This window comes from Fusarium tjaetaba (genome assembly GCF_013396195.1).
Source record: "Fusarium tjaetaba strain NRRL 66243 chromosome Unknown NRRL66243_c0000243, whole genome shotgun sequence".
In the NCBI taxonomy this organism is placed as follows: domain Eukaryota; kingdom Fungi; phylum Ascomycota; class Sordariomycetes; order Hypocreales; family Nectriaceae; genus Fusarium; species Fusarium tjaetaba.
The window spans coordinates 21,004-46,234 of NW_023501439.1; the positions used below are offsets into that span (position 1 = coordinate 21,004).

A 25,231-nucleotide genomic window follows, 5' to 3' on the forward strand; every position below is an offset into this window, starting at 1 on the left:
GGTTGCCCACATAACTCGTATGTATTTGGTCCTCATTCCGATAGGGCTTTATGAACAAATCTCTCGTCGTGAGTCCCACGCCAGGCGGGACTCTGTCACTGACTGCATAGCTGCTGTCTCAAACCTTGCTGCTGTTTCCATTCGTGGAAAGTCAACAAGGAAATCAAATTTGACTACAAAGGCTAATCCTGATTATCATCTAGAGTTTACTCGCACGAAACTCAACCCATTATTGGGTCGCAAAACATTAAGGTTCCGTGGTCAAATTAAGATTCGCAGAGGAACATGAAGCCCAACCCTACGAAGTATAATTCCAAGCTCTATAAAAAAGACCTCTGATTCCCTCTTGTCAAAATTTCTTGCCAGAAAAACCGTCTGTGCTGCCCATAAACGCTACCGAAAATGGACTGCTTTTCTAAACTTCCTCCTGAGCTCAGGATCCGAATCTTCTCTCACTTTACGTCTACATCTACAATCTTTCGACTGGTGCAAGCATCTCCAATCATGCTTTCTCAGTACAGGGTGTCCGAAACAACTATAAGACGGCAATATGTTGTTAACCTACTCGCCGGTGATCGGCACGAAGATCTCCTACAGGACGCATTGGGCCTGCTTTATCTGGAGCTATCCGACAAACGTCCTGACAATCACGTCATGAAATACATCATCAGGCAGTGGAACTCAAAATCGCTCCCTGATCCTTTTCTTCAAAAGGATCAGGCTGCCATTGCCAAGCTTTATAAACTCTTCTCCTCTATGAACATGTTTGTGGAGGACTACATCAGCAAAGCCACTTCCTCAAACCCACCTCAAGCGTATCTCTGTCTTCCTCAGATCAGTGGCCCAAATAGAGGGCTCTACTACAAGGAGCACAGCTTTAGTCCGAGACATGTCACTTTAGATGATCTCACATCATCAGAACGTCATCACCTTATCTGGGCATTCATCAAATACGACATGTACTACAAGATTCAGGCACCTAAAATGGAGTTGCTGACAGGCAACAACGAACATTTTTTTATGTGTGTGAAAGCATTTAAGGAACTCACCAGCGGCGACCGCGAAGCACTTTCTTGCGTTTCTGATTATGTCACCGCTGTATATGGGGCCCTTTTCACAGCATCTACACGTTGCTCAACCAGACATGCTTCCAGTACCTTACGAGATACGCCCGCCAACCCAGCACGCCTGTTATACCCAGATAATCTTTATTTCAGCCCATTACTCGCCTTCGATGATATGAAGCTACCATCAAAATGCATTCGGAAATATGCTATTAATTTATCAGTCCTCGGCTTTGATCTACTCAGAGATCTAGTACGGTTTGCAAACAAAGCACAGCCCGAAGATATGCGAAGCTAGTTTTATACCATAATTTCACATGTGGAGAGATCGGACTATCTGTCCCTTCGCCACTACCGCTTCCCCTTCTTCGAAACATCCAGGGAAATCCCAGTCAATCGTCACGATGGATCGCCGAGAGCTCTCTTAGTGCAGAGATTGTTCGTTGCTGGCATGCGGAATCTCAACCAAGGGAGCGTTTTGTCGTGGCACACGCTACGCCTCATATTTAGACAACGGGCGTGGATTTTCTTGGATGATACTCGACTTCTCCAGAAGGGTCTCGGCCACTTCCCATCAATGGAGAATCTTGAACATCACCCACTCCCTGAGCGTGGATTGGAAACCATGCATGCAGCCGAGAGGAGACAACGACTGCGCCATTTACAGCTTTGCCAGTATCGAAGAGAAGCGGGTATCGAGGATACCCAAAACGAAGGACAGGAGTATATTTTCGAGGGAATAATGAGGATTTCATCGCTCGCTTTTTTGATCAATCAGGAAATAGGGTTGTGACAACATTTTGGCAACACATCGGAACTACCTTGGCTATATAGGTGAGGTGCATCTATTCTAGCGAGGATATTAGACCTACGCATCTCAGGATATTCGTCAATGCAACTTATAATCGCTGAGGCTTTAGTCCCATCTCATGATTTATTGTTAATCATCAGACTCGACTGTACTGTTTTATGCTTTTCTTTCGAGACACGATTTAAAACTCGCCACTTGATAGATGTTTTCTGTCATAGGCTCCGGAAGAAAACCAGCCTCATTCCCTGTCCATGAGCTACATGATATTTCAGCATGACAACGACACAACCATCATCCATGCCTCGTATACAGACCCTTTTTGTATTATCGTCGATATATAGTCACTTTTAGTAGGACTTCCGCTATAGCTTAATGTACAACAGAACAATATATTCAATATTCTAGCTTTGCATTCCCTTAGCTTCAGTGTAGCTGAGCAGCCAAACGTCTAATAAAAGGTTTTATGAACGTAATGTGTCATATCACTCCTTTTTGAGTGAAACGAAAGAAAGGTAATACGTGCCACGACGGATTTATGAATCTGGGCTATCGCCGTGCCCTTTTTCCAGCTCAGTTACATGGGTAGTTAGCCGACTTAGGCTTTCCATTAGTAAAGGAGAACCAATTCGAGAAGGCCTCGGATGTGGTGCAAACTGGCAACATAACAACTCCTGGGGCCGTGACGTTGTACTCAGAGACTAGATCCATGCCATCAACTGTATTGGAAGGATCAAGCATAGACCAACCGTTGGCATTCCCGTTACCAACAAAACTGTTTACGGCTCTGTTCCCGAGTGTCAGTGAGTGATTCGACATAAACCCAAAGGTTCCGATATGAGTTCTGCTTACCCGTTCACGATGTCTTCCTTTGTCAAACCACCAAAAGCTGTTTCTGATCCAGTCAGATCATCAAGTCCTGGCAGACGACTGAAGAAATTGTCGGTACAACCAGGATTGAAGCTTCCATGGGACTCGTCGCAGGTTCGAGCCTCACCTGTGCATCCGATCAAGTAGTACATCCTAGAACCGACACAAACGCCAGATGAATCGTAGTTCTTGGAGTTCATGTGCTTCACACTGGGCTTATCTCCACAGCCTTGCTCAGAATCGATGACACTGCAAGCGCGGTTAGTGAAAGGTCGTAATACCTCAGGTTGACAACGTACACTGGGCCAAGTTCGGAAGATGAAAGCTGCCATGCGAGTGGGACCAATTCCGCAAAGAGCGCCTTTGAGACCAGGGCTTGGATCGTATCGACGCCAAGATCTTGGTGCTTCGTTTCGAGCATCTGGCCGTCGGTGATAGCAGTGAAGAGTAGATCAGTAGTTTCCTTGGAACCGTTGAAAAGCTGCTCATTCATAGAGACGATCTCAGCTTGCCAGATTGTGACAATGGCTGTCAAAGAGTGAGTCATTGGGACATCATGAAGAGGAGAAGCACATGGACTACTTACCATTGAGCCTAGTCGAAATGGAGTTCTCGGCACTAAGGGCACTGTCACTGCAAGGTTTCAGTTAATGTGTCCCTAAACAACTGGTAGCAGACGAAGCCACTTACTCTTTCAGCGTGTCTTTAGCAATAGTAATACTGTTTGTTACCATTGGGTTGACCCAATCCTTAACAGTAGCCAATGTGATAGGATTGGCTTTGAAGTACGGCATACCCTTCAGAGCTACACATGGTTAGCCCATCATAATGTCACTCGTGTAATCGACAGTACTAACCTGAGTTCCACACTGGGGATACCGCGAGGGAAAAGCCAAGACCGATAATGTCAAGAAGAAGCTTGACGGAGAAATCGCTCGACTTGACAGGCGCAAAGGTGCTGGAGAGCTCTCCAACTTGAGCATTGATGTCGTTCTGAGCCCTGTCGAGTGCGTCCCAAAAGTTGAAGTGAACCTGTGAGTGATCAGCTTAAGCTCTTGACGTAGTGACGACAAGTGAAGTATGCATACGCGGTAGATGGACTCCATAGAGTTGATGGCGAAGTAGGCTCCCGGATACGTGACGTCGTCGCATTGCACAACATTGGAGCCACAGGGGTTGTCGTTCTCGATGGTACCGCAGTCAATACCCTCTGGGCCATGGAAAAGGTTGCTGAACTATCAAAGAGCGTTAGTCATGTATCCCAATTGCGTCGCGACAGCTACTACAAACCTGCTCTGTAAAGTTCAAGCCGCCAGGGAACGGATTGGCATTCCACTGATCAACACCCCACTTCCATGCCTGGTCTGCATACACAGAGTCCCAGCGAAACTTTGCATCTTTGGAAGCATCAGTGACTCCAGGGTTGGTACAGGTAACATGCTTGAAGTCGTCACCCGCTCCATTGTTGCCGCCATCGCCACTAGCGTGACAAGTGCCATAGCTGCAAGCGCTGTGATCCATACCAGGCCATTGATTGCACGCTGGATCGGCGTAACCCTTCTTGAACGGCAGAACTTGGTAGTTACCGTTGTAGATGTAGTTGGGGCAGCCATCGCTGACACACATTCCGCCGGTCGCTGTATAAATGATATTGCCACTGGGGTCCTTGACAGTGATACGCTGAGCACCGGTTTGAACCTCTCCAGCGCCATAGCCATAGTTCATACCAGGATTCAGAGGGGCCGTGTGCTCCGTGGTTCCAGAGACGGTTACCGTGTACCCAGATCCGAAGGAGGGACTGAGGATGATAGCATAGTAGAGATAGTTGACATCATCATCCCATCCGTCTGGCTTGCTGTAGTAAGCATCGTTGCCGTCGTATGGACATTTCACATCTGAAAGCTCGGTTCGATACCATGCAGCACCGACGAGAACATCGCCGTTCATCGGTGTCATCTGTGAAGCTGATTGGCCAGTCTTGTAAGCGTTGACGAAAGACGAGACAAGAGGTTGCCAGCCTGTATGATCCCAAGTCTCCTGGTTGGCATAGAAGTACGGTTCGGTGTCATTATTTTGCTCGGTCCAGAGGTTTCCGATGTAATGCGCTTCGGGTCCGTCGTTCCACGTCTGAAACTGTACATAGTCGGGCTGGGGATCCATATTGAGGATGTTGACCATACGCTTCGGCAGGTTGAGGTCTCCTTGTCGATAAACGTGCGCTCCATAAGCATTCTTGTACTGCAGTGGACTAAGACCCATCATGTACAGTCTGTCGTGTTTGTGGGCACCAGCAAGAACGGGAACATCGATCGACACATCTCCGGCGTACTTGCCGCCGAAGCCTTTGCGTTCGGGCCAGGCAGACTCCCAGCTAAAGATGCCATCGACAATGGGGCCCCAGTATGACCACCATCCATCAGCTGAATCATAGTATCCGTCAGTTTCGTCAAAGTCGGGCATGAAGAACATGTCGTTGGCGAGTCCTTTCTTCCAGTTGATCCAGGTATCGTTGTGTAAACCACCAGACGAGAACGTGCTGATGAGAGGACGGCCTTTGATTTGATAGTAGGCTGAGCTTCCTTTATAGGAGTCCCAGATCCACTGGTAGTCGGATGGGCCATGGCACTGAGAATATTAGCCAATATGAGCGGTAAGTTAGAAAGCTCGTTTCACATACCGACTTGCCGCCATGGTAGCAGGCATCGCCAGAAGCATAGACATCCATGGAGATGTACAGTTTGAAACCGACGGACTCGGCATACGGAAACAGGTAGCTGAGAGCTTGAGAGACATAGTCGCGAGTAGCGTCACCAATGTTCAATGCGAAGCCGTCAAGGCCCATCGATTTGGCATTGTCGATATCTTTATGGGCATGCTCCTCGGTCACAGTTCCGACCTGGGCGGCATAATAGTTAATAACAGAGCACTGCGGGTCGATGAGTGAGAAAGGATCTGACCATGTAATGAGCAAATACTGCTTTGGCACTGGCAACTCTAGCCAAAGTGCTAGAGATGGCCAGCCACTTGACAAGTCCCTTCATCGTGAACATGAGGAGAGCACCTTGAAACGTAGGTGTGAGGTGTCGATACAAAGCGACATATTGGCATCATACGTCTTCTATTTATTCCTAATTGCTTTCTGTCGCCGTCTTTTCACATCTGAGGCGATGCGACTTACTAGTCAAATGGTTCGAATGATGTTACATCGAGAATGTCGGAAATGACGGAGGCCACTAAAGCCGACGCAAGTGTTCCTGCAGGAGCTGTCATGATAACCCCCCATTGCCCAACTCGGCATTTCAAATAGACTCACCTGTATGCTTCAATGATTTAAGCTTTCGGTTATATGCTAAAGAGGTTGCTCGGTGGGCGAAGGATCGCTCTACCCTCAGAATCGTATAGCTTCAAACGCTATGGTGCCATTGAAGTCCCCACCACGGTTATCTCGGCAGTCTAGGCGAGAAGGATTAACTCTCAAGGAAGGTGACAGCCTGAATCCTTCAGATTGGATAAATCTTTTCGTAGTCAGTGATAGGGTAAAAAGGTTGCCTTACTACGACCTGCAAGGGACGAGATACGAGATATAGAAATCAGCAGTGCAAGTAATACCGGGATTCGAGTCACATGGCGACGAGAGCGAATATCACCGCCGTTGATCTGCAGATCGCCGGAACTTAAATGTCCAATTACAGAGTCCATTCTAAGATGTAAGTCTATTTCAAAGTCGAGCGCTTGACGTAACAGAAAGAAACACCATATCATACATAGCCAGCCCACAGAGAACCAAAAAAAACACCCTTCCAAGCCCCGGATCAGTTGTATCTATGCCATCGTGTGTACCTCGGGAATTGCGGTCCAGCGAGTACCGTACCTGCTCTTGCTGCGCCAATGGGCTCCAAACCAGTAAAGAACAAAGGGAAACGAAGTCATGACACCAGATATAATGCCAAAGAGGCTGAAAGTCCAGGCTCCACCAAGGTTGGTAAGCATGTCGAGGATGAAGACTGGTACAATGCCTGCGCAGGCCAATCGAAAGCATGCCGCGGTGGTGAGGGCAGATAGAGTTCCAGCTGGCGGATATGCATCAAACAGATAGGAAATGAACGAGATGAGAACCATCGCGTTGCCCCAGACATATACTGCTGTGCCAGAAATTGGAGCAAGGTAATGAATGCTGGGAGTTGCAGTGAAAGCTACCCAGAACAGAGAACCAGCTACCAAGAACGCTCCGAACATGGCTGGAACAAGACGCTTCTCAATATCTTCCATGTTTCGCTTAGCTCGACTGGAGAGCAAAGCCTCGATCAAGGAGGAGGTAAGAAGTGCTAGTATCACTCCAACAATAGCGGAGACGAATGCCAGACCAGATTGTTTAACTCCAAAGCCATATGTGGCGCCCAATGCAGCTGGTACAGAAATGAACCACTGGAATACAACTGCAAAGTTGAGGCCAAGGTAGAGAGAGATGACGATGACGAGGGGTTCTGTGAAGAGCATTTTGACTGGTGTGAGAACGGTGATATGGGTCATTTCGGAAAGTGTCACACCGCTTTGAGCGCATGGCAACCTGATACCGCTTCTGTTGTAGCGAATGCGGGTTCGTAGGATCTCTCGGCCGTATGTCTCAGGCATGAAGGAGCCAAATGCAAGGGCTGCGGTGGCGAAAATGAGGGTAACCCATGAGAGCCAGGCGGGCCCTTTGGCGGCAAAGACAAAGCCGCCGATGATAGGACCTGCAGTCGCAAATGTCAGTTTTCTGTTCACACGCAAAAGACAAGTCGGAACGTACCGGCAGCAGCTCCAAAATAAGAAGCAAGAGTCAGGAAGGAATAATATGTCACCGTCTTATTGGCAGACCAGACATCAGCGAAAGTGCCTTCAATCAAGACAACGCAGGGACCTCCAAAAAGTCCAGCCAGGAAGCGGAAAGCCAGTAGTGTCGAAATGTTTGTCGCAAGACCGATCACGATCACACAGAGGCAGAAAAGCGGGAAGCTCGTGAAGTAGATGGGTCGTCGGCCGTATCGCTCAGAGAGGTGCGGAGTGTAGATGGGTGCGAAAAAGACGCCAAAGAATGGCATTGTGAACCCGAGAACAGCGACGCGCTGTGAGACACCGAATGCCTCTGGGATGGCGCCGATGGCTGCTGTGTAAGTGGTTGTTCCGTACATACTATTTAAGTCAGTATCTTGTTGTCCTTTTGCGGCGTGGGTAACTTACATGACAAAGACAAACAAGAATGAACAGGCCGAAACGTAGACTTTCTTGAGAAATGACCAACTCATGGGGCTATCAGGATCAGTCGGTGACAGGTTATGTCCTCCAGATCCTGCATTAGCCCTGATGCAAGGCTCGTGTTCATCGTCAGGCGTGTGTCGACCGTCCATGTTTTCTGTATGTGACGCCGTGTCGAAGGCTGGCATGTTGGGTGTTGGTTCAAAGCTTGTCATGTTGGAAGTCATGTCATATGTTGCTGTATGGTGGGCAGCGTCCATGTTGTTCATGTTGAAGATAGAGGTTGGAAAGAATCTAGATGAACCGGATTGTGTTGAAGTATGAGAAGTGATGTTGTTTGATGAATTGAACAAACAGGCGCCAAGGTCAATCGCTTATATACACCATTGCCTTGGACCCCAACATTGATGCTCTCATCATTTTTCCTCGAAGAAATGCATCAAAGCTTACATAGCCCTGTCGAGAGGCGGAGCGACGCCATTTGAATCAGCTCTATGAGATAAACAAAACGAAGTTGCCCAATGCTGATTAAAACCTGGGGTGAAACCGAATAAGAAACCATTTTCGCCAATGTTTAATTGAAGCTTTGTCCGCCAGATAATCAGAATTACTGAATGTAGTAAAGCTGTTGACTCGGCTCCCGCAGGGCTGAAAAGCTTAGCGCTGACATTGTGGCTTTGTTCTGATTGCTTCCAATCTTTGGCGCGGGAGCTCCCCTGTACCGTCGAGCACTTTACTCAATTAGGCAATCCTGATTATGGACCTCGAAACGGTCTGAGCGAAAATCCGTATTTGAGAAATATCCAGGGGATCATGACGAATCTGAAACCAAAAGCTAGCTGCCTTCTGTTGAAACAGAAATTGACTCCAAACACCGCAGCGTGCAGCCCACCTCGGGCTTCTGTCGCGACTAACGGCAGGCTACCCGCTGTTGACGATAGTCTACAGCGCACTAGGTGCCCGCAGCACCTTGACCCGCTAAGCGGCTGGAGGGCCCTAGCGCCTCTACCGGCGAGCGCAAACATCACAATTTAAAAATCGAGAAATGGTATTCGCGTAAGTCTTGAGCAAAGAGAGAGACAATTGTATGGTTGAAGACAATAAGAATTGATAAATTGATACTGAAGGGAAATAATTACATGCTATCTGTTATGTACCCGTGGCCATCACAACCTCCAACAAGTCATCAAGCAAAGTATGCAGAGAAAGCAAGCAGGCTCAAGATAGCCACAACCATGGCAGGTTGACCAGTAGGACAACCCGACACGCCGTTCATTTCATCCTTCTTCATACCATCTTCCTTCTTATCCATCTCGTCGGTCGAATTCATAGAGTCGCCATCAGATGTCAATTTCGCCTGGCCAAAGTTGGCGTCAAACTTCTCGCACCAGAGACCAACGTAAGAGAAGTCTTTCGCAGTATAGCCAGCATCGAGCTTGACCATGATGTCCATCTTGGAGGAAGTGTCGCTAATGCGCTCTTTGTTGATACGGAAGCCGGATGAGAGATCTTCAGTCTTGGATCCCCACCAGTAGAGAGCAGGTGCAGATGCGTCTTTGAGCTGGTAGTCGGTGATCTTGAGTTCAGTGTTGCTGACGACCTCAACTGTGCCGCCGAGGCCAGCGTCCAGTGAGGATAGCGCACCAGAGTCGCCCATCTTGGCGGCCATGGCAGCGGAGGCAAAGAGAAGAGCAGCGAGCTTGAAAGCCATTGTGGAAAGAAGAGATGTATAAAATTGAGGTTTGAGGTAAGTGTTGCGTTTGCAGAAAGGTTGCTGTAGATGGAGGTAGATTGTAATTGAGTTTGATTGCTGATGACTGGTTTCATCATACTCTCTGAATCTTCTTATACCGCCCGTACTGCTTCACCTCAATTCTACAAGAGGTAATTCAGATGATACAACAAATGAACCCCAGAAACAATTATCCGCCTCGGCGTTTGAGGCTAAATGTTTCACAGCAGGGCTTTGCCTAATTTTACCGTAAAATTAAGCTTGTTTCCATCCGCATTGCCCAAAAGGGAAATTTTGATTAGCGATGGTGGTCAACCCAGACAGCGCCCGCACCTCCAAGCATAGCCTCGACGCCACGGCAGGGATAGCATCAGAGCGTTTGATCAATCAAGAACGTTACTCATTTATCGTGCTTAGATGATAATCTCTCAGCTCCAAGCCGAGCGTTTATTCTTTGGAATCCAGTTCAGCCACGGGTTTCGAATGGTAAGTTTGATCAATCATCAGTTGCGATAGCTCTTTTGCACTGCCATGCTTCTGACAATATGAGCTTCTCTGTCAAGTATTTAGTGTCTGTATTCTGCATGTTCATGTACAGTATTGATCCATCAGTCACCGACTTTGACTTATCCTTTTTGATCATTATCACCATCCGAAAATGACTGATCCCGTGATCATCGATCGCTATACTGCTGCCAGAGTTTACTTCAGCAGCGTTGTTGGCTTAATATTCTTGGAATCACTCATTCCTTTCAGTATCTACGCCTTCCAAAGATACAACAAATGTGAAAACTCTGTTTCTCCGTGCTTGGGCTTCGCTAATTCACCCAGATCGACGACAAGATCGAAAGGTCTTGCACTGGAGTATCACTGTCTGGCTTCACAAACTACACAGCTTCCCGCTTCCTCTCCCGTATTTCGACTGGCACATCGCCGATGCTGCGCGTTTCACGGCTTTTCTTGCCCTTAACTTGATCTTCAGCGTACAAACTAATGAGTTCACGGCGGATTATACCCTGTACGGCTGGCTAGCAATTGCCAATGCTGGTCTCGCACTGCTGATGGCATCCCGAAACAATCTATTCGCGACCCTCCTGCGTATTCCCAGTCCAGTCCTCCTTCAATACCATCGTTGGATCGGCCTTGCAACAGTTTCCCACGCAACAGCCCATGTATCGTTCAATATCCAGCATTACATCGAGACGAAACAGGTCACCACCAGCTTTAGAAACCATCGAATCCAGGTTGGCTTGATGGCCTGGATCGCGCTAGCCTTGCTCTTTCTCACGGCCCTACCGATTGTACGACGCCGCTTCTTCGAGATCTTCTACTACACACACGCCCTGTTCTTCGTTTTCGTCATCGGGGCTTTGATCCACGCCGCGCATGGGCCGGAATTCATGCTTCCAGGGCTTATGCTTTGGGGCATCGATCGAGCGATCCGATTTGCGTACAACTTTCGCGCCATCCAAGTGCTGAGTGTCGAGGCATTCGAAGGCAACGTTACAAAGTTCAAGGTTAAAGGTCTGAGGACTCATACTCCAGGACAGGTTGTCTGGCTTCAAATCCCAAAGGTGTCGTTTGTGAACTGGCATCCATTCACTGTCGCCAGTGCACCGAATGATCCTGAGATGACTGCAACGATCGCCGTTCGAGGTCTTGGGGGCTTCACCAAGGGTGTACAGTATGCTGACTGTAACGGGGATGAGAATCCACACGGATGCGCTTCCTTGGACTCAAACAGCATGATGGCTCACCCGCTCAAGATGCGTCTTGATGGCCCATACGGTGTTGGCTCAGTGTCCTGGGGCTTACTGCCAGTGACTGTCCTCATCGCCGGTGGCATTGGAATCACGCCAGGTATCAGCATTGCGTCTCATATCATCAAACAAATAGGCGTCGATGTAGGCGGTCATTCCGTGTCTCACATTCATCTTCTTTGGGTCGTCAGAGATGCTCAGCACATCCAGTGGTTCGCAGATGAACTGACTGAACTTGTCAGTGCATGTGCAAAGCCGGATTCGTCAACAACTCTGGAAATATCAATATTTGTAACTGGTGGAAGGCAACGCGAAGTTCACGTGAGCGGCCCGTCTCATGAAATGCAGGTCATGAGCTCTCCGCAACCTTGGACTATCCAATTGGGACGACCAGATCTGAAGCTGTGGTTCAGGCAGCTCAAGTCTAACAATTTTGGCATGGATGCTGCTGTGAACTTATGCGGGCCAAGGCAACTTATTGAGCAAGGTAGAGCGGCTGCATGCGATGTGTCTGATAGAGAAGGACTTTTCTTTGTACAGGAGGAGGTGTTTGAGCTATAGACTGTTGTTTAACATTCTCATTGTAGCTATATACGCAATTGATCATTATGTCCCAATGGAAAACACTCTTCTAGGGTGATTGCCATGATACGGTCATCAACTCTCATCCTAAAGTTATTGGAAATAGTCTAAACTGGTCTAAGCTGGCCTAAGCTGGTCTAAGCTGGTCTAAACTCGTCTCAACTCGTCTACTCCGTAAACTGGTTTAAATTGTAGCCATTCTTCGAGGCTTTCGTCACTGAGGCTTGCTACGCGACCGACGAATCAAATCATAGCTATCAAGGCCCACTATTTTTTATCTTATCACTGACACTTGTTTTCTCAGCGCCTGGAGTGCAGGGACGAGCCAAAACAGCCGCCAAAGCCTCATCGCCAACGCCACACCTCATCCGCCGACAAAAGCATATCGCGATGGAAACATAAACGTCAAAAAGAACATTCGGAAGGCAATGGGATTGCTCCCGCCAGGGCTTGAACCTGAGACCTTCGCATTACCGGATACTCGGAATGAAGTATTAGTACGACGCTCTAACCAACTGAGCTACGGAAGCCGTCCGAATGCGTTGGAAGCCGAGATTCTTCACCGGGCTCAGGTTTCTCGAACCGCGTCAAGGTGAACGCTTTCCCGGTGACTTCTTCGTCCATCTCTACAGTTTTTTAACCTCATTTACGGGCTGGTTAGGCTGGTTTTTGTGGCTATATTCATACAACTGTACCAGGTTTTCAGAGACTTACACATAAATGGCACCCTCCGATTTCCGCAGATGGCGGCATGAATGTCTCAGCCCAGTGTCTAGCTCACACCCATTGGTCCATCTTAAGCTGCTTTTGTTCACCGCTGATCAAGCATTCACTTCTATTGGCCAAGCTACGGCTGCTCAGTTGGAGTGTATCATTTTCTGTCCTGCATCTCTGGGCCTCGACCTCATGAGAGCCATGAATGACTGCAGCTGTGTGTCTTGTAATCAATAAATCAAGGTTTAGTTGTTCTAGATCTATTTCTGCAGGCGGCACGTCGCCACAACCAAGTAGTGGCTTGCTTAACTAGGATTAGTGAAAGTGTAGGATGCACATTTATTGACTAGAGTTAGCCACGACCAAAAGCCCTTCGCTTAATATGAACATCTTTAGCTAAGTCAGACTTCATGAATTAGAACCCCAGCCAGCCACATGCCAAGCCCACTGAGGCTTAGGAACGCCGCACTGCTCCGAGGAAAGACACACTAGATTCTATGTGGTGGAATATCGATGTTTGTGGATTGAATTGAGTGCATATATAGAGTTCATCCCTACGGAACACATGCACATGCAATCACCGTCTCATATTTTGTTGGTCTTCAGCACTATTCCCTCTTGACACTGCTTCCGATATGGTTTCTTTTTCTGATGTTCTGAATCCTAGTAAGGATCCGCCCGTGCCGTGGAGTCAGGCCGAACCACTAGTTCCTGGCCCCTACAATGCTGGGACACAATTCAAGCCAGCAATTTGCGAGTTCCAGGGCAAGATATTTCTTGCCTGGGCTACAATGCCATCCGATGGTAACCCACCATCGTTCAGCTTTACTCACTGGCTGCCGTCTGACAATGGCTGGGCTCCCTTCACCGTTGTTCTACTCGGCAATGCGAAGCAGTGCAATACATCCACTATGGTCGTGTTCAAGGGCGTTCTATACCTATTCGTGCCATATACATCTATCACGGGCTCCATCTCAGCATGCGCCATCTATAGCTACAATGAGACAACCTTTGAGTACATTTGCGACTGGGGCTCACAATGGTGTAACGCCCTGTCGGCCATTGTTTACAATGATATCTTGCATGTCGTTGGCTACAATCAATCCGACGACGATCACTTCATTTGGACTTATTCAGACCCGGATACAACGGACATTGACTTGATAAGTTCCACCATGGGCTTCAACGGGAACTCAAAGATCAACGAGCAAACTTCTAGTAACCCGGCCCTGGTTTTTCGAGATGGCCATGTTCGCTTGATGTTTCTTTCCCATAGTGACTATCGCTCAATTTTGGAGATCACCCTGGATATGGAAACTCAGCCTCCTTCATGGTCTAGTAATGTGGCAGTCCCCGGCGAGTCTGGCGACAGCGGCATCAGTGCCACTTCCACTCCTACTGGTGCAGAAGCATGGATCTGTTTCAAAACTCATGGTGGCTATAACAATCTTATGTGCCGCTGGGAAAGGAAGTCGAATTCTTGGACTTCAAACCAGCCTATGGGTGATGGCATGATTCTCTGGTGTGAGAACGAGGCAGCATTGTTATACTCCGACTCCTGGGTTTACGCAGTGTGGAACTCCCCTTTACAGGGCGGCTCCATCTACTGGTCTCGTCGGCCGATGAAACAAATCAGCCCTGAAAATTGGATGGGTAGTCTTGATGATCAAAGCATCAGCATCGCGGCGTTATCGATCCCAGGAACACATGATTCTGCTACTAGCGCCTGGTATAACCCTGACCTTGGCCTTTTGCGAACCCAGGATATGTCTATCACCCAGCAGCTGAATGCAGGTATCCGATATCTTGATCTACGAGTAGGCTATGGACATAGACAAGACACCAGCGGCGCAGAAATAGATACTTTCGTGGCTGTTCACGGAGATTTTACTATCGACTTGACGGTTCAGATGATCTTTACCATGCTTTACGAGTGGCTCGACGCTCATCCAACTGAAGCAATCGTCGCTCAGATGAAGGCAGATCAAACACTTGCTAACCCACAGCTGGTATCAGACAGCGTGAACGATTTAGTGATGGCGAACCCGCAGTACTGGGCTCTTGGCGAGACGATTCCCACACTGGACCAAATCAAAGGCAAGATCCAGCTGATACGTCGTTTCCCTCGACCAGACGCCTATAACGGCACCTCAACAACTTTTGGAATCAACGCCACGAACTGGCCAAATAACGATCAAGGAGATATCAACAATCCACTCATCAACCCGAATAGCCCACCCGTATCTCTTGCGATAGAGGACCATTACTGCTACGACAATGACGGAGACATTGCCCTAAAGAAGAAAAAGGAAATGGTCATTGATTTCATTTCCCGGGCCGTATCATCATGGGACGCTTCAACAGAGCCAAATGCTCCGATAAATCCGACATGGTTCATTGGCTACACCAGCTATGTCACTAGTACTGCTGGGCCTGACTTCTCCTCATTTCCCAATGTTGTCAAGGTTGCAGACTCAAACTTCAACTACGCTACCAAAGCACTTGGGGGTGATACACCGCTAAATGAGGCACTGGAGAACTATATCAAGTCTCAGGGCGGGCCAGGTGTCCCAGCCATGGTCGGAACTGTGGTTATGGACTATCCCAATTTGAACTCAGGAACACTAATTGAAAGCATTATCTGGACCAACAAACTCAATACAGCAGGTTTTTCGGTTAGTCCATAAGCATATCTTACATTGTTTTTGATAGAATTTAAGTTTGGGTCTGCGCATAGTTTGGGTAGTGCATTATAGTCTTTAAATATACTGCAGTTTCAAGAGAAAATGATAACTGTCTGAAGCAATGGAGGCTAGAAGCTAGAAACAAGAGCCTTCCCTTCACTCCATGTCTGAGACTAAAGAATGATGCTTCAATACTGTGCCAAAATACCCACCAGTCCACAGAACACTGTAAACATCATGACTTCGGCTGCGTCACCTAGCTAAGCTTACAAAGCAACACAACTCATGCTTTCACACTACTGCCCCTCAAACACCAAGAGGCTTTGAACAGCCACTCTGCCAAACGCACTCGCCCATAACCTCTGTCGTCCACGATGAAAGGGAAACTCCGCCACAACCATGACACTAATATCCTCTGGCCGTAGGCCAACCTTGACCAGCAACTCGAGCACCGCCACGAGCGTTTCTCCAGTTGCGAGAACATCGTCAAGTACAACCACTTTGTTGCCTTTGCAGAGTTTACTGGCATCCATCTCAAATCTACCGTTATCGGTGGTGCTGGGTACGTGAGATGATATGTGCGACGAACGTCTCTGAACAGAGACCGTAGGTGGGGGGAATTTATTGCTTTTTGCGATGAGAACATGAGGAACTCCTAGTTTTATTGCCAGAGGCGAAGCAAATACAATCCCACTGGCTTCGCTAGTGACTATAGCATCCACCTTTTGCCAGTCACCTGAGAAATGGTGCTTCAGGAGCGAAGTGCACAGCTCAAGTCCTCCCTTCTGTTGGGCGATATTCAGGACGTAGCGAAAGTCGATATCCTTTCGTGGAAAGTCGGGTACTGATGGCACCATGCCAGCCAAGTCCTGAAGCTCTTTGCTCATGAAGGGGACAAGACGTTGGTTGGCAAATAACATGACAGGTTCATCTCCATTCGCTTCGTTGTCAAAGGTGAAGTTTGGCGAGTATATTCCGTCTCTACCCATGTACTCTTCGCAGTATGTTGTCTTGAACTTGTTTCCATCTCCCCATCTTCGCAAGTTCCGCGTATCCTCACTCGCTTGGACCCGGACGTCGATCAGTCTGGCATCATGAACAAGGTGTGATAACGTTGCACCAGGAGCCATCTCTGTCATACCAGTGATGAACAACACATCCGAGTCATCTTTTTCCAGCACGTCAAGAAAATGGTTATCTCCCGCAGAAGGATCTGCCTTCAGTTTCTTCTTGAAGAAGTCATGGAGAGACTTCCGGTGTTGTTCTTTGTAGTGTCGATCATTGATAAGACGCTCGGGATCAGAGCCTGTTGCTGCTGCGTATTTCCTCTTGGTCACCTCGCTGATGCTGACTACCCGACTACTGAATCCGTGTGCTTTGAAGACGGCAGACCAGATATCAGCACAGTAGTCCTTCCCAGCACCGTGCTCGCCGGTGACAAGAATGACGAGCTTCTGTGGCAGACCGCTCAGTGTCAGAGGGCATGTGTGCGCTAGAATTCTTTTGGGGTCCAATGCTTTCTTGAGCTTTACCAGCCATCGGCGATTGGGACCAAAAGCTTTAGTGGCCAAGATACTATCTCGAGGATAAGGTCCAAGATCTGCACCGTACACCCCTTTGCTCATTGGCAGGAGCTCGTTCACAACCCGGTAGACCCAGCGGATAACAGCGTTAGTAATGGGCTTTCCGTCGTATTCTCTAGGCCAAACACCAGTACAATACAAGCAAAGTCCCAGTCTCTACAGCCGAAAGCAGAATCCTCGGACGCAACATGTCTCACAGCTTTACCACCATGCACAAGATTTAAATAACAGTAGGGTGTAGGAGCATCTCTCGTGGCAGATATCAAGACCTTCATGGTACCTGGGTTGGCTATATCCTTCAGAAATACGCATCGTTTGAAGGCAGATGTTTTGCCACCCCCGTGTCCTTTATGCATCTTGGATACGTACACCTCCTTGTCGAAGAGCTCAATAGCATCAACCGTCTTCGGGGGCGGTCCCGTGGAGGTGCCTTTTGGGGTACCCTCCAAGGAACATAAGAAAGTGGTCATTCCACAGCAGATGTTCCCACCTTCGCAGTACAGGTAGTAGTCTGAGGAAATGTCGTAAGGATACCAGCTGGATACATCGCGACTCAAATTCGTCAGTGCCTCTTCAGCATTATAGCCGTTCGGATAGCCATAATTACATACTGAGAACATTTGGGCTGTGTAAGATTTGAAAGTAACGCTGATGATAATACCGAAGTTCGTTCCGGCTCCCTTCAAGGCCCATAATAAATCCTCATCACGTTCGTGGCGAACGGCATTCGGTGGTCGATGTTGTTCAGGAACGTAACCGACGCAGAGGAGTTGACCGCTGATCACATCAACCATTACAGCACCGACGATAGCGTCGCAAGTGAGGCCACAGTGCCTGGCCAAATGTCCAATACCGCCTTGGAGCCAAAGCCCAGCCCCAACATCCGGTCGGGAGCCCAAAGGGACTGTCACGCCTACAGGCATGGTCTCGCGGATTATATCCTCCGTCCTGCATCCAGCCTCGGCGACAACCCAACATTCCGTGTCTACATCTTGGGGTGGATTGACGATATGGACTTTGTCGAAGGCACTCATATCAACGGAGACAACATTAGGCCAAAGGCAGTGATCACTGTGACCACCGCCCAGGATCGCCAAACTAGTTTTGTTGGCCAGTGCCCATTGAACACACCATTGAACCTGGCTGATGTCCAATGGTCTGACGATAGCAGCAGGCCTGTTGCGTAGCGCCTGTCGATTCTTGACTTCGTAAGGCCTGTGTGCCAGTGGCACAAGAGCAGCCAAATCCGGTAGGTTTTTGGCATGTCGGGTCATTGCAATCATGATTTCAGGTGAGTTGAATATAAGATGACCTGGGCGATCGTCGTCACGGCGCGCCAGTTGGCGGCAGATCGTCCGCCACTGAGCCTGACGGATCTCATATAATACTCCGGTCGTCAAACGGTATCCGGCAATGAAGCTAGTGAAAGTGTCGATGGCTTCATTATCGTCCTTGATAGCTACAGTGCGATCGGGGACGGACAGCGAACGGTGACTGACCAGGTTGCCGACAATGTGAGAGCCAGCACGATGAAATATAATGACCATACCGTCATGCGGGTCTTCTGGTAGCATCTCGATAGTGTGTTTGATGATCTCTTCCTTATGCTTCAGTCCATATAAGCCGTGGCAGAAGAGAATGATGTCGAACTTCTCGCCGGGGCAGCTCTCTCTTATGAAGGAAGCTGGGCGAACGAGGGTCTCTTTCGAAGAGGCAAACGGTCTCTCGTTCTCTGTAGGCGATACCCATCTTCGGAGACTTTGAGCGTATTGAAAAGAGGGCTCTAGTGCGACGTATTTCGTGATCCTCTTCCTCAGAGTGGCCGGCAGCTGCCCTAGAACACTTTCCGGGCCTGGGCCAATCTCCAAGACTGAGATCTCATCTCGTGTTGAGAGGGAGGTTATCAGTTCAGACAGTTGAGGGATTACGAAATTCTTCTGGTACATGTGCTGTTCAGAGGCCTCGGCAAAAAGGCTAAGCGAATCGTCATACTCTTTGTCGTTCAATGGTTTACGAGGCGCTTCATCGCCAACTTTTTTAAGGGCTTTCTTGAGAGTATTGAGAGTCGCCATTATGATGAAGTTATGATGCGCTTGATGAAGAAGGAATAAGTTTTAAAATTAGAAGAAGTTCTCTTCTGGACATTATATAGTCATCACAATGTTCAGAACGAACGCCACTTTACGCACAAGCTGATATGTCGTGATGTTCTCTTATTTGTCTTCATTTATTAGGCTTGTCTTAGTGACCAACCTCTCTAACAGCACGGCAAACACAGGTAGCTTTCTGGTTGTAAATGCAAAAACCAACGAAGCGCAGTGTTGTATCTGGGTCAAGTGGGCAAACAGCAAGGCAGGTCCTTTCAAGAAAAGGACAAGACGACAACAACGCAAAAAGACAACAAGTATGCGTTTCCACCAAATCATACAAGCATAAGCAAAACACTTTAGGATAGGAGATTAGCAAAAAAGAAAGCCTCGCAAACGCTCGCAATCGAATATATATAGGAACAGCCCGATGCGGGGGTCGAACCCGCAACCTTGAGATCGCGTACTCGTAAGAGTCTCACGCTCTACCGATTGAGCTAACCGGGCGTGGCTCTTATTGGATGACAGACTGTGCACTGCGTCGGTTTGTGAAGATTGCACAATTCTGTCAGAATTATGCATGCTAATGCGATGTGACCGGCCGCTGCACAAGCTCTGCACAAGTCTGACGCTTCACTCCAGGAGCAATGCAATCTTATGCTGAGATCAAGCTCTGTGTGCGCTTGCTTGCTTGCTTCTGCCTCTAGTCAAACGACATGAAAGGCAATACGACACGCGAGGTGAAGTCGCCATCTTTGAAGTCCTGTGCATTGTTGATGTTGGCTTGCCCACGGCACAGTGCAAGACGTCGGTTTAGGAGTATTGCGATAACAATGCGGGGAGGAGTTAGTGAGTGCAATAATGACACGTAAGCCATCTCTTATCGCGCTCGCGTCGCGTCTCTAACGCGTTGATGGGTTGAGCTATTTTTAGTCCGCTCAGTTGCTTGACATCAAAATGAGGAACAAGAATGATGAGCAAAACTCGCCAAACTTAGGTAATTTACATCAAGTTGATCATCGCCCCAGCTGACAATGCTTGAGATAAGTGAATAGCGATATAAATAATAGCCAGAATGTTTTCATCATTAGACACCTTTTAAATATATCTCCTAACGGTTTCTGTTTGCGAATGTTGGGCCAGAGAGTCATCTCTAGGGTAGTGGACTGCGATATCAAAGTGCGTCATTTTCTGTCCTTATCTTATCATATCTTATCCTATCGCACTCTATCTTAGCGCCTCCATGGAGATGAGTGCACGGGCCACAGCGATGTTTGGGCCGTGAAGGTATTTATTTGCATAACAAACCGACGCCTTCTTTATCCCAATTCATTTCCGTTGAAACTTGCATCCACCAAAGACCTACGATTGCTATAACACATCGCTACCGGAAAGCCCATTAAGAGTGCATTCTGTCTTTCAATGTATTAGGTCTTTGAGAAATTCTGTCAGCAGGTCTTCCCTCCAGATACTGTAGTGCGTCTCCCCCGGATACTCCTTATAAACCGCCTTTGGTAGCCTCTCTGCCATATATCGTCCCATTTCTGGTGAAGTATTCTCGTCTGCAGACCCATACTAGAGTCTGATACCCTCGTACTTGATGTCCCCCAGGTTGAAACCCCAAGGTTCAGTGTTGAGCTTCATCTCGAGGCCATGACCTGCCCCTCCTTGGGCATAGACTTGTCTGAAAACCCTGATAGCGGACTGAAATGCGCTTGGGTTCTCTAGCATTTCTCGATCTTCTGTTTTGAAACCCTTGATTTGTTCACTCCAGACTGCTTCCATTTTGGTCGGGTCGGGGTCCTGTGCCGCAGCGAGAAAGATACCCTCCATGTACTTTACGAACTCTTTGTTTTGGTCTTTCCAAACCATGATGAGTTTCTGAACGAGTTAGCTTTGGCCAGCCTGACCAGCTTCCCGAGGACCGACACCAGCGCATATGCCAACCGCCAGAAGCTCTTCTCGAGGCAATGCTTGTGCGCATGCAAGAGTATACCCAGTACCTCCACTCGTTCCGATGATGCGATATTTGGGAAGCCCAAGATGCTGAATCAAAGCTCTCAGATCGGCCGGATAGTCCAAGACTCTACGGTGCGGATAGAATGTGGAATTCCCAATACCGGTCGATCTGGGGCAATCCAGCGGACGCCCAGCCGTTTCGCGAGACGATCTTCGAACCCAGAGAGCGTAATCCCAGAATCTGGTGTTCCATGGATGTAAAGTACTGGAGTTCCTGTGGGATCACCAAACTCATGATAGCCGAGATGCCTACTGTCAAGGAGGTCGATGACCTTGCCTGCAGCTGTCGATATGGGCCTGCATCGCGTGGTCGATATTTTGAGTATCCACTTTGCGGTCGAGGGAACGGGTTTATTGACGGTGCGTTTGAACGCGACCGAGAATACCTGACAAGAATGTGTTCGCGATAAAAATGTATCCATCGCGTCGGCGTTGAAGAATCTACGATCCGCCAGTTTGTTCACGAGAGCTCATCCTTTTTACTGGGCATGATCGACGCACGGCGGTAATGCTGACCCGACATATTTCGCGGCTCATTAGCGTGAGGGGTCCATCACATATCCAAGTACATGAGGTGTGATCACTATGTCCGCGGCGGTCTCGGGAACGAGGAAAGGTCTGTTCACATTTTCGCGAACAATCGAAAAGTGAGGTCAGTCGGTCATGGTGTATCATAGCATCAGCCAAGTTTACTGAGCGGGCTTGAGAAAGGTGCAATGAAATGGAAGCTGCTGCTCATCGTAGACGACAACAATATATCAAGAGAGTGGACATCATGAAAATGATGTAGAAAGCTAAAGAACGGATGGTAGAACCATCATACTGATTTCATGACTCAATCTGAATACACTTATAAGCCCCCCAAAAGAGAACAACCAAGAGCCAGTTCGAGCTATATATCAAGCAGCGATGTCCTTCTTCAAAGCCTCGACATCGAAATGCGAAAGCAGAGTAGACAGCAGTTTGCTGTTGTCAGAGCCTCCTATCTGCTCTAGATGCTTGTCTCGGTTGACGACACCCAGAACAGCGTGCCAGTTCGAGATGTTAACATCCATATAGGGAGGGAGACCGACGAAGGGGTTTCCAGGTTGATCCTTCTCCAAGATATCTCTGGCATGCTTCAGCTCGGGAACCAGAGTGATATTGGTACCCATCCAGGAGTGAAGTCCATGGACGACACTCTCAAGGGCACCAACGACCCAAGCATGGTGGGGGCTTGAGGCTTCACCGGCAATGATGACATCACCCGATGGCTGGATCACTCTGTTCCACATGGAGCTGAACTGCTGGGGTCTGAAGAACGCAAAAGCTCCAGCGGTGTTGGGATCCTCAGTCCAGCTGTAGGCATGATGATCGACATAGCTCTTACTGATGAGCTTGTATAGCTCATCTTCACCCATCTCAGGGTTTCTATGCAAGATAGCCAGATCTCGGAGTAGAAGCTCTTTGAGAGCTTGCTCATCAGTGACCTTCTGCTTGTGGTCCTTGTTTGTCGACATGAGACATCCAAGACGATCAGAGTCCTGCTGCCAAGTGTAAGAACACAGAAGAACAGCTGTTTTGGTCTTGGCGTCATAGATGTTGTAAGAAGGATAGACACAAGTTCGCAGGGCGAGGTCGGAGTGGCCTAGACCTGCCTCGCGAATGTTGAAGTCCTTGAGATCGTGGATCCACCATGCATGGTCAAACTTGATAGCCACTTTGCAGGACTGACCGTAGCCTAAAGAGCGAATGGCTTGCTTGACAGGATATCTCAGGCCAGCTTGACGAGTGTCCATGCGGCCAAGACATCCGAGGGTAGTAGTGGCCACGACAGCGTTGTAAGAGCGTTCCTCAAATCTTTTACCAGACTCGATATCGAGCCTCACGTCCATCTTACCCAAAGCGCGGATAGCAGCGACTGGGTTGTTATAACTGGGTTTGCTGACAATGTTGTCCTCCATCTTCTTGGCGAGCTGTTGGGCGCCACCGAGCACGCAGAACCACTTGGTTTCAGGGCTAAACTCAAAGTCCAAGGACTCAAGGACAGTCTCACTGTGAGCTTGGTCATACCAGTCCGTTCCTCTGGAAGCTGTCAGTATCAAATATGTGTCGTAGTCGTGGCAACTCACCCGTTAAAGGTCTCGAGCCACTCGATGGTCTCATAGTTATACGGAGGTGGAGGGATATCCTTGGGGAGTTTCACATTCGGGTTCGCACTGGATGAATCAGTTTTTGAGGGAAGGAAGGGGTATTGGAGAGTACTTACGTGCCCAAGAACTGTCGGGTACTGTATGTATCATATTCCATCAACATCTTCCAGCCTTTTTCACCAGGAGGAGTCTTCTCGGCATCTTCTTTCAATGCTTGACGAAGTGGCTCAATGTTGGCCTTTACAACCTCATCTGGTCCAACCTCGAGAAGCCTGAGAAATGTTTAGAATTGATTCGGAAAAATAATAAATATCATTTCTGAGGTAACTTACTTACGGTCGATACTTCCATCAGTATTAAGTTGAAACGGGTCAACATTGCCGGCGGATGCCTGAACATTCTGATAAGAAGCACCCCAAACGTTGATGTCATTGTAGCACCAGGGGTTAGTGTTGGGTTCGTTAGGTGACATGTAGTATGGAATGAGAGAGCCATCCGGGGCGTTGGGGTTCGTCCTCAGGTCCGTCTTTTCCATGCCAAGCCTGCCAAAGAGCTCGAATGTGCTATGAAGTATAAGCTATCAAGTGACACGCACCAGAAGGAACTGACTTACCGCTTCATGACCGGGTTGTCGGGGAATCGCATCGCGCCAACATCATAGTAGTCATGAGTCTCGCGTTGACCACCAAAATTATAAGTAAACAGGCGACCTCCAACTCGATCTGGCCCAGCGGCCTCGTGAATGTCATACTCAAAAGAGAGAGGGATAGAGCCCTGCTTCAGCTCGCTATTGAGATAGTCCAAGACTAGACCCGTGAACAAGCCCGCTGCTCCAGCACCGATCACACCGATCTTGATGACCCGAGGCTTTTCGGCCTTATGATCATGAGGAGCGGATAACTGAGGGGGAGGAGCAAGAGGGAGCTCAGGCTTCTTGGGGGATATATGGGGAAGGGGACCTAACTCGGAGGAATCATCACTGTGATCAAGAAGGGCGTTCCAATCCTGTCTAATGGCTCTCTTGATGTGCTGACGAGCCCATTGGTTTCGAATGGATAAGTCTGACTTGAGATTAAGGATAGGCATGATGCTGATTGAGGCTATAAGATAAGAGTTTTGGGTATCTTCCGAGGAAATTTGTACTGACAAACTGAAAGAGAACAATCAAGTGCCAAGGGACGCGAAATATAAAGCATGGCCTTGAAGAGGGCATGACAACCTCATTTCTATCTGAATACATCATCCGCCTCTATTCCTGGGTTTTCAGCTGTCCACGCAATGATGTCTACGAATGGGAGATTTCAGTGACACAGATTCACATACGGAGCGCAACCATCACACGCTGTGCCGTGTTCAGCTTGATGCAGGAAAGCAATACTACAACGCTGACATCTGCATAAGGCGACCACGAATGCATGGCCCTCCAATAACTTTTGAGCGGTCGGAAAATCCAGTGTTAACGAAACCTAAGTCCCAAGCCACATCTCCGCATTTCGATGCAGTTTATCCCATAGAGGTAAAGACTGACTGCTTTCTTTAGCTGAAGTCTCGTACGGCGTTAGGAATGTGACGGCCGGCCCGTGTTGGAGCAACGGGAGAAATGGAAAAGGCGGGGGTGGAACAAGCCATAATAAACCATCAACGACACTAACGGCAATTGTGAATGACGATCACTGATGGGAATGTGACTTGGGCTTGGAATTCTCAGTCGTGGATACCTTCGGTGGCGCCTGGGCAAGACGTTTGCCCCTCTTGCTTGAGCCTAAGGCGTGGATGTGTCTGGCCTCAATTTGGCGCATGCAAATTTGAACGGATAGGTCAAAAGATATGAAATGGGATGACATATCGTATTCTCAGTGATGCATTTGTCACTCAATATTGGACAACTGTGAAAACGGCCTACTTTCGTCACCTGTTGAAGAAGTGTAAATTTGTGAAATTACTCATGCTATCGGGCTAAG

General features: G+C 48.4%; 9 protein-coding genes across 9 annotated transcripts; 3 read left to right on the forward strand and 6 right to left on the reverse strand.

The window, feature by feature from the left end:
• Positions 1–402: 402 nt before the first annotated feature.
• On the forward strand, positions 403–1,362 carry FTJAE_10470 (uncharacterized protein; the record flags this gene model as incomplete). Its single annotated transcript, XM_037343316.1, has 1 exon — positions 403–1,362. The coding sequence occupies one exon, from the start codon at positions 403–405 to the stop codon at positions 1,360–1,362; it is 960 nt and encodes a 319-aa protein (XP_037202435.1).
• A 914-nt stretch (positions 1,363–2,276) lies between these two features.
• On the reverse strand, positions 2,277–5,783 carry FTJAE_10471 (glucan endo-1 3-alpha-glucosidase agn1; the record flags this gene model as incomplete). Its single annotated transcript, XM_037343317.1, has 11 exons — positions 2,277–2,323; positions 2,454–2,659; positions 2,725–2,991; positions 3,042–3,270; positions 3,329–3,375; positions 3,433–3,547; positions 3,600–3,774; positions 3,831–3,977; positions 4,033–5,367; positions 5,420–5,638; positions 5,700–5,783. The coding sequence occupies 11 exons, from the start codon at positions 5,781–5,783 to the stop codon at positions 2,277–2,279; spliced, it is 2,871 nt and encodes a 956-aa protein (XP_037202436.1).
• A 781-nt stretch (positions 5,784–6,564) lies between these two features.
• On the reverse strand, positions 6,565–8,246 carry FTJAE_10472 (TPO4-Proposed vacuolar polyamine transporter; the record flags this gene model as incomplete). Its single annotated transcript, XM_037343318.1, has 3 exons — positions 6,565–7,475; positions 7,532–7,914; positions 7,963–8,246. The coding sequence occupies 3 exons, from the start codon at positions 8,244–8,246 to the stop codon at positions 6,565–6,567; spliced, it is 1,578 nt and encodes a 525-aa protein (XP_037202437.1).
• A 917-nt stretch (positions 8,247–9,163) lies between these two features.
• On the reverse strand, positions 9,164–9,688 carry FTJAE_10473 (electron transfer DM13 domain protein; the record flags this gene model as incomplete). The annotated part of the gene is made up of 1 exon (XM_037343319.1): positions 9,164–9,688. One exon carries the CDS (start codon positions 9,686–9,688, stop codon positions 9,164–9,166), a length of 525 nt encoding a protein of 174 aa, XP_037202438.1.
• Positions 9,689–10,367: 679 nt separating this feature from the next.
• On the forward strand, positions 10,368–12,030 carry FTJAE_10474 (ferric-chelate reductase; the record flags this gene model as incomplete). The annotated part of the gene is made up of 2 exons (XM_037343320.1): positions 10,368–10,494; positions 10,541–12,030. The coding sequence occupies 2 exons, from the start codon at positions 10,368–10,370 to the stop codon at positions 12,028–12,030; spliced, it is 1,617 nt and encodes a 538-aa protein (XP_037202439.1).
• Positions 12,031–13,400: 1,370 nt separating this feature from the next.
• FTJAE_10475 (plc-like phosphodiesterase) lies at positions 13,401–15,452 on the forward strand (the record flags this gene model as incomplete). Its single annotated transcript, XM_037343321.1, has 1 exon — positions 13,401–15,452. The coding sequence occupies one exon, from the start codon at positions 13,401–13,403 to the stop codon at positions 15,450–15,452; it is 2,052 nt and encodes a 683-aa protein (XP_037202440.1).
• Positions 15,453–15,745: 293 nt separating this feature from the next.
• On the reverse strand, positions 15,746–19,104 carry FTJAE_10476 (phosphoribosyl transferase domain protein; the record flags this gene model as incomplete). The annotated part of the gene is made up of 2 exons (XM_037343322.1): positions 15,746–17,188; positions 17,230–19,104. 2 exons carry the CDS (start codon positions 19,102–19,104, stop codon positions 15,746–15,748), a joined length of 3,318 nt encoding a protein of 1,105 aa, XP_037202441.1.
• A 1,590-nt stretch (positions 19,105–20,694) lies between these two features.
• Positions 20,695–20,991, reverse strand: FTJAE_10477 (proline iminopeptidase; the record flags this gene model as incomplete). Its single annotated transcript, XM_037343323.1, has 1 exon — positions 20,695–20,991. The coding sequence occupies one exon, from the start codon at positions 20,989–20,991 to the stop codon at positions 20,695–20,697; it is 297 nt and encodes a 98-aa protein (XP_037202442.1).
• A 1,046-nt stretch (positions 20,992–22,037) lies between these two features.
• On the reverse strand, positions 22,038–24,356 carry FTJAE_10478 (amino-acid oxidase; the record flags this gene model as incomplete). Its single annotated transcript, XM_037343324.1, has 5 exons — positions 22,038–23,202; positions 23,250–23,336; positions 23,387–23,542; positions 23,603–23,833; positions 23,884–24,356. 5 exons carry the CDS (start codon positions 24,354–24,356, stop codon positions 22,038–22,040), a joined length of 2,112 nt encoding a protein of 703 aa, XP_037202443.1.
• Between the last annotated feature and the right edge of the window lie 875 nt (positions 24,357–25,231).